Source organism: Acanthopagrus latus, chromosome 2, assembly GCF_904848185.1.
Source record: "Acanthopagrus latus isolate v.2019 chromosome 2, fAcaLat1.1, whole genome shotgun sequence".
Classification (NCBI taxonomy): Eukaryota; Metazoa; Chordata; class Actinopteri; order Spariformes; family Sparidae; genus Acanthopagrus; species Acanthopagrus latus.
Window position 1 is genome coordinate 30,248,676 of NC_051040.1, and position 8,550 is coordinate 30,257,225.

The 8,550-nt window shown below is 40.0% G+C and overlaps 1 protein-coding gene across 1 annotated transcript in view; it reads left to right on the top strand.

The window, feature by feature from the left end:
* Positions 1 to 5,620, top strand: part of LOC119009374 (unconventional myosin-XVIIIa-like) — a 127,331-nt gene extending 121,711 nt beyond the window's left edge. The window contains exons 38-40 of the mRNA XM_037080584.1: positions 339 to 461; positions 1,850 to 3,301; positions 5,482 to 5,620. Of these exons, the coding sequence (XP_036936479.1) occupies positions 339 to 461; positions 1,850 to 3,293 (1,567 nt within the window). The 3' untranslated portion in view covers positions 3,294 to 3,301; positions 5,482 to 5,620. The remainder of the gene's footprint in view (positions 1 to 338; positions 462 to 1,849; positions 3,302 to 5,481) is intronic.
* Positions 5,621 to 8,550: the final 2,930 nt, after the last annotated feature.

Sequence of the window (8,550 nt, forward strand, 5' to 3'; positions counted from 1 at the left end):
CTAACTGCTGAACTATGATAGCACTCATCTAATAGTGACAACAGTGACAAGTTGCTGGCATGTTTGTGTGTTTGTGCTGTGTCTTACAGAGGAAATGCCACAATCCCTCTTTGCTTCTACACTAACAGTTGCAGCCTGTCTTCATTCTCTGGTTCCACAGCTAGAGAGAATTATAGGAATGTGTCTACCAGCGTTGACTCTCCTTGCACACTAACATTTCTTTCACTGTATTCTCTCCTCTCTGAATGGTTATATATGGCTTTTTCATTCTTTTCTTTATTCATAATCTCATCTATCCCTTGCTTCCTCTGACGTCTTTTCCTGTCTCTGACTCCCAGTCAGGGGGATTCAGACACAGATTCTGAGGTGGAGGATCGTGTGGATGGGGTGAAATCTTGGCTGTCAAAAAGCAAAGGTTCCGCAAAGAACCTCTCAGATGACGGCAGCCTCAAGAGCTCCAGGTCAGTACAAAGACAACTGCTGTCACTATCACTTCAGGAGTCTACCTTCCTAGTATGACTGCCTGTCTAGAGGTTTATGTGATCTGATCCAGCAAAAAGAAGGAAGAGCAGAAATCTTTGTGGAAATGAAGGAACTGGACTTAAATGTATTTTGTCGTCATTGTCATCCCTTCTGTGAAAAAAACAAACCGTCTCCATGGTAGATTTATCGACATGCCCAGTGGCCAGGTGGCATAGTCTAACTTAGCTGCTCACTGAAATGAATGAATGTGTCTGCAAGCTGACAGCTTCGATTGCCCCAGATTTGTCACCAGATGATTTAACTTCTCTCCCTCAGCTGACCCACTCCCAATGTAAAAAAAAACCCCAACAACTTTTAAATCTCTCTTTACAGCTCGTCCCCTTAAACACACATTAACTGATTCACAGAGGTGACCAACTACCCCCCTTGTAGTAGTAGTTTAGAGTTGAATTGACTTGAATTGCCAAGGACTTTAATTGCTAAGGTACACGGGTACAACTCCATTGGAAATGTACTTTTAAACTTTCATAGTGGAAACATTTTCAGCCAGTTTACTAAAATAATGCCACTGAAATATTCTGTTGTTGCTCTCACTTATTTGGTTTCTATGAAAGAACATACATTACTTTTGCTGGAACACAAGGATTAGAGTTACCTTAAACCTCAACCCTGTCAGTCAAGCGTACACAATATAAACATCCGGTCTGTTTGTTCTTGGTAGAATAGTAGTTAGGTGCTATGACTGGGGCTGAAAAACATTTGATTGAACCTGAATCCAGTAGCAAATGCACTACCAAATACATGTCCTTTATCAAATCTGTTATTTTGTGGATTTCAACAACTTTAATCACCAACAGTCAAAAGTAACAGATATTTTACTATTAGAACATGAAGATTTCCTTTCAAATTGTAATTCATTTTGAAACTTTTGTTGATGTATTGCATATACATCCGCCGTTTAGCTCAGTGGCTCTGTGATTGTTTTGTTACGTTATTGTCTGGCCATAACACCACAAAACATTTCCATTTTTCGCAGTGGGTTTGCAGAGAATTACTGGTTTAGATTTTCTTATAATTACTGTGGCCTTTATTTTTCCTTGGTGGATAATATGAAAAAGTTGGTGTCTGTCTTGACATATCAACGCAGGAAAAGCCCTTGTTAGTCCCTGCTCACTTGTCTCCATTTGCACTCTTTTTCTGATGTTACATTTCTCATCATATTTCTGTTATATGAGTTGTCAACTTTGATTGATTTGTTTCTTATACTCTTCTTTCACTTACCTTCACTTGACCCAAATCTCATCTTTGTCATTTTCTCTCCCACTGTCTTCATTCCTTTGTTCTTTCCATTCTTGTTACTTTCTAGATTTGCTTTAAATGTAGACGCAAATGAAGGGAACGATTGGAAGGAGGGTAAGGAATGGAAAAAGGCGAATAAAGAGAGCAAAGAGGTAGAGTCAAGCAGGCCAGTGTCAGTGATGAGCTCCCTCAGCTACAGAAAACAATCAAGCCTTGACACTGCCAAGTTAGAAAATGAAACCTTACATAAGACTAAACCCAAAACCTCAGATCTTAAGGATGACACCTTCTCAGTAAGCTCAAGGAGGAAGCCACAGCTAGGGGATGAAAGGAATGACACAGAATCAGTCGTGTCCCAGACCTATTCAGAAGTCAACAGCAGAGCTAGGGCAGGCAGGGACAGCTGCTGGTCTGACTTTGACAAAGAATCAACCATTTTATTCGCTGCACCAAGTCGGGCCTCTACACGTCTCGGTTTAAACCCTGAGAATGATGCAAAGTCTACCATCAGCTTAGGTTTGTCAAGCCCACGTGGACGTCGATACACCTCACACTTAGATGAGGACCGTGGTGGGCGGTCATTGTATGGTAGCAGTCCCAGTAGCCCTTGCTTTAGTAGACGGTCTGGGGGTCGCAGTCCTGGAAGTGTTAGCCAAGCTGATTCCCATATGTCGCTGGCACGCAGCTGCCGTCTGAGCGAGTTTGATGTTGATATAGATGATAGTCGAAGTGTGGCCTTCACTGAGAGGCCAACATACAGTCCTCACTCATCCACTGGCCGCAGTATCTCCATGCCACCACCGCAGGCTAGATCATCAACTGCTGGTAATGACCCAGCTGATAACTGGGACATCAAAACAGTCAGTCATCGCAACTACCTCGACCCTGATCTAGAGAAAGCCATAAATGAGGTGCTGAGTTTCAAGCCAATCAAATTCAAACGCAGGAGCTTAGAGAACTCTGAGGGTGAAGAAGAAAAAATTAAGAATGATGAAGACGACAGCAAAGCACGGAACCGCGACAGTTCTTGCCTTGCCAGCAGCCTCAGACGCTCTGCATCTGCTGTGGACTGCATGAGATCATCTCACAGAGCCAACAGCTGCAGCAGTCGCCACCGCAGCAAGAGCAAGAGCAAGAAAAAGAAGAGGAGCCACAGTTCTGAGTCTGATAGCTCAGGAAATGACCAGGGTCACAGGAGTAGTTCCAAGAGGAGGTCCAAGAAGTCCAAGAAAAAGTCCAAAAAGAGGGATCAGTCTTCTTCCTCATCATCATCATCTTCAGATTCTGAGTCAGACACTGGATCTGAATCAAGCTCTGGTGCTTCTACAATTTCTTACCGAAGCTCCAGCAGTGTGAAGAGGGCCCCAGTTCCAAAGGCGTCCAGCCCAGAAGAAGAAGAAGCAAGGCCACAGAGTGAAAGCCAACCCCTTAGTAAAAAGGATGATAAGAAAAGGAAGAAGAAGGTGGACAGTCTGATGATGAAGTACCTGTACCGACCGGACAGTGACTGAGGCAGGCAGTAGGTTGCCTGATATGAAAAGTGTTTTTGAAGCATGGTGTTACCTAACTAATCAAAGACATTTTCACTCTCACCCGTTGAATTGTGAGTAGACTCACAGTAGTCTATTTTGCAAGTTGTGCTTTTGATGATTGCTTCGTAGGCATGCTAACAATGTTTGGGATGTTCTCAGTGCAAAGCCACACAGAAGTGAGCAGGAAAGTATTTGGTGTGTTGTGAATTGTATCACACCAGGAAGAGTAGCTGGTGATATGGGGCACTCAACATGGATGTTAACTTAGCCTTTAATTACTTCTGAGATGTCATTAACTTATTGCCCAAGAAAGGTAAAAACAAGAGACCATAATACATTTTCCTCCCAACCCTATAATGACAAGCATAATTAGACCCTGAGCATTGATTTACACCAACATGAAATTAATTTGAGATGCACAGTTGACAGTAATTAACCCCTAGTTTGCAATATTTAAGTAGTTTGAAAACTAAATATGAAAAACACATAATTCATTCTGAATTTAATTATCTTGTGTCAGAGTCAAATTGGAATATTTGGAATGATGTTTAAAAAACTTCAGACTTCAAGAAAAAAAAAAGACTTCAATCATGTTTAGATATTGGTAAGCATTTGATTCATTTTCGATACACCAGTTCTCTTGATAACTCTTAACACCTTGAGAGGATGGAATTACATCTATCATGATGCTTTGTTTTTCAATGGCTTGTATTTAGTACTTCAGTACCATCATTACAGTTCTGCATGCTGGTGTGCCACTGCATTGCATGAGATTTTGTTTCAACTTGATGCAGGCTAACCTCACAACATGGTTAAATACAAAGCTCCTCTGCGGTGAAGAGAGCTCAACATGTGTAACACAGGAAACTGGCAAGACAATAGACCAAACCAAGCAAAGGATAAAAACCTCATGTCAGCTGTAGCAAATATTTACATTGCCAGTTAGACAAACATCAGCAAATACAGAAACACTGCAAGTAGTAGACAATTAAGTGATCTAAAAAAAAGAGTATTATTGTGGATTGTATGGCTCTGTCCACATGTACAGGTGTACAGGTATTTCTGAAAATGTAGTTTTTTTTCTCTGAGTTATACGTGTAAACAGAGTTTTAGGTTTCTGGAAATAGAGCTGATGGAAAACTCTTTCCAGGGTGAAGATATTCAGGAACTCTGTTAGCAGTGTTTTAGGTCTGGATGAGCAGAAACTTTCAGAAGAGAAATTTTCTTGGAAGCAATGACGGACACATCCAAGTTCACATAATTGGCTTTAGTTAGTATGGATGGAGATTATTTCTGAAACAGTGCTAAAACTGTCTCCTGAACAGGGATCAGTTTCTATTAGAACTACATTTTCAGAAATACCAGTGCACGTGTGAACCAAGCCTAAAAATGGATTAACTAGTATCGAAAGGCTAATGCTGAGTGCTCTAAAATATCAAATAACACCACAATTACTCAGTAAGAGTCTTTAAACTATTTTTAAATTTTCAAATAATTGTGTGGCTAGTTTGGGTATTCTTTTGGTGTCAGTGTTGTAGACAACCTGCAGCGTTTCTCTATTTGCTTACATTTTCTTTTTACTGAATTTGAAGTATGTTTGATGTAGGACCACAACATATCACAGTCTTTGAATGGCCATCTCACAGTTACCAAATGGTTTTTACTCATGAGCCCAGGAAGAATGTTGACAATACAAACCCACTGGACTGAAGGCAGTCTTCATAGCAATCTTTGAGGTTTGAGAAAAACAATGTCATTGGGTTCAAAAGAAACCTTGATTTATTCTGATGGTCTCTTCTATTAACCTCAGCACTTAAAAAAATAAAAAAAAAAATGGTCTTGGATTTCTTTCTCCCTCACCAATTCAAACGCTTATCCGTAGTGTGTGAACCTTTCTCTGTAAATAAGCTGGTTTAGTTTGGTTATTCGGACCTGCCAAGGAGTGAGTTTGTATTGAAAGATTTTTCCCATTACAAATATTATGAAATTAAATTATTTTATGCTACTTTCTTTACTAAACTCAAAAACGTGTTGTCAAAATGATGATGATTTCTACCTTTTGCTTGTATTTATTTTTTTTAACCTGTCTTGCGCTCTCATAGACACCGTACTATTCTCTGCTCTTTGTTTTTTAATAATAACATCAGCTTGTCCTTTCCTGCTCTAGCCCCCCCGGTCGAAGACGTTACTGCTTCGACATTTCTGATGAAGAGGAGGAGGAAGAAGAAAAAAAAGAAGACGGGGCGATCCAGGGCTCATACTCCTCTCAATACAGATACGGCAGCCATCTGAAAGACAGCGAGGACAGACCTTATGAGACCACATCGTAGTCCTTGCTACCAGCCGTCGCCATCTGAAACGCACCCTCATTCAGCTGTTTGTCCTGCATGCAGTGTTGACCCACAGAGTGGTTAGTCTGACACAACTGTTCATTAAACACTCCCAACCCTGCATCAAAAAACAGCCAATCAGATACTATAGATGTTCTTCAGGTGTTCCTATGATAGATCGTCATAGGATTATTTTTCTGGAAACATCATGGTCTATTTGATTTGGCACTCATCAGTCTAACCTCACTGCACACACAGCAGTTGTGGTATTACCGACTCCACTCTGCTGGGTAATGAAAGCAGCAGTTTCTTGGCTTGAGCAGCCATCATGTTAAACTCCAATCATCATGGTTTTAACTGAGCCAAAGAAGGTTGCAACGATAACTTTTCTCTCTTGTTGTCTCAATTACTCTTCCTACCTTCTTTACATATAGTACACCACAATAGTATGTATTGCCATAATACAATGTATTGCCAAAAAGCCCTTGTTCAAGTATGTGTGCACAATGTTTTACTTATTGCCAATTTATGTAGAGTCCTAAGCTTTCTTCTCTTATTCTATCCTTTTTGGGACAAGTGCCATTTGATTTAAGTGGACAGCTACAGCTGACTTCTCTGCAGCTGTTGTGTTTCATGAGCTAATGTGCTGAACACTTAAGACTCTCTCTCTCATCCACATCTGTTCGCTTTTTCTTTGCCAGAGAAATTCTTTCTGCTTTTTGTGGAAAATGATCTCTGTAGAGGCTGGCATCAGTGACTACTCCATCATGAAAAAGAAGCATTTGAATCTTTTGCTCATAGTGTTTGACAGATTTCTTGTGAAGAGAACAGGCGACATGCAAATGAATTTCCACAAGGTTTGAGATTACCTCTGTGATATGCCTTGTCTTATTTTGTTACATCTTGATTTGAATTATTTGCCAGAATTCTTTATTGATGAAGAGACCTTAGATCTTGACGTTCACATGCCACCTGTGTTTCGTTTTAAGTTTGATGTGCTCTCTTTTTCCAAAGTAAAGAATGTACTTGACTTTGGGCACCAGGCATTTGTTGGGTTCTCACAAAAACCAACGAGCAGGTTGGATCCTCAACTAGCATGTTAAAGGAAAAAGCTGGTGTTATTCTAAATTCTCATTTGAGACCTTTAAGAATGTTAAATGTCCATTTAACAAGGTGTTTTACGCTTTCAACCACATCTGTTGATCTGCTTCAGCAAATGGATCTGGCTAGTTGTCAACACAGCTCTTAAACCTAAACCCATTTTGTTCCTGCTGAATATTCTGCTGAATATTTAAAGTTTCTATGAATTGTAGTGTGGTAACATGGTTCCTGTAAAGAGAAGCAGCTATAGAGGACGACAGTAGCCAATAGTGCTGAATATGCATCTCCACCATCACCATGCAGCTAGCATTCCATCAACTCTGGCTGGACTAGACCCAGCTGGGCAGTGCAACCTCCAAGAAGACAGAGGCCAGATCTATGACACTGAAGACAGTATCGAGGTGGTTCTCCTTTTTGGGTTGGGCTTCTGACACCCCGGAGCCCGTAATAACTCAGCTGCAATTCCAACCAAGCTAACTACCTCACGGCAGCTATTTGGAAGCAGTTACTTAACGTGTACTTCAGCAACAAAGCTACCAATGTAGTTGTTCATCAGGATCTCCATGAATCATCTCAGTACTATAGGTGGACTGGTCATTCTTGGAGGCATGGGAGGCTTTTGGTCATCAGTAGTTAGCAGTAGTTAATTTAGCAACAAGTAAAGCTAATTGTCCAGAGCTGAGGCGCAGCAGCAGTTTTGCTCTAGCAAGAATTACTTTAACCTGGTTGACAGATAAGGAAACAGGGCATTCACTGTCCCCTTCAAGGTCAATGGGGCAAATTTGAGTCCCAAAGTTGAACAAGTTAAATGTGAGTCCTGCCGGGAGATAAGCTGATTACAGTGATTCCGTTGGAATTAAACTGATCTTTTATCAGATTAATGGATTCATGAATTTTGATGGAAAAAAAAAGAATGTCCCCATCCTTGTTCTTTAAAGCCTCATTGGGTACTGTAACTGTAGCCTCTATTAACTGGACACTTTACATCATGTATAACCAATACTGTGAATTCATGTAAACAGCAAGAAAAATGGAACCTGGATTTTCATCGTTGCTTAAGTGTAACATCGTACTCTTCAGTCATTTGTCTGGTATTAGCATCAAGATAACTTTGAAAGCCATTGAAAGTTCAGAAGAGCTTGGCATGACATTTTCAGGCTGAAATAAATTAATGGATGTCCTTCATTGTGAGAGAAGTTGGGTGTGGTTCTATTAGACATGCTTTTTGTAGACTTTTCATTTTTATTCTCTATGCAGTTAACACAAGTGTGGAAATGTGTTTTTATCTCATTGACTCTGATACAAGTGTCTGGCTTCAACAAAAAAAAAAAAAAAAAAGAGCAGGCATAACAATGCTTACTGCACACCGTGTTTATGTATAAATATGTGTATGATTCATGCTAGCTTTGAAAATAGTTAATTTTTATTTTCATTATTGAACAAATTGACCACTTGTTATAAATTTTGCATTGCAGTTTAATATATTGTAAATAAATGATGGTGATTGTCTTAGAAGACTGGATTTGTGCTTTGCTGCTGTGTGTATTCAGTTCATGTCTTTACATTTATACTGACACGTTTGTCCTCAGATCTTCAGAGGGCATTCCCATGAAACAAAAAAGGGACACATTTTCTGATGCATCCACTCAGCTGTTTTCATCTGACTTGACAAATGTCAACAGCCATGTTGACCTTAGGAATGGGAGACAAAATGTACTGATTTATTTTTTCTTTTGTAAGTAAAGGTAAAATAAATATTGTTTGCTCCAAAGCTGAGCTGTAAACGGAAACAAAATGTTAACATG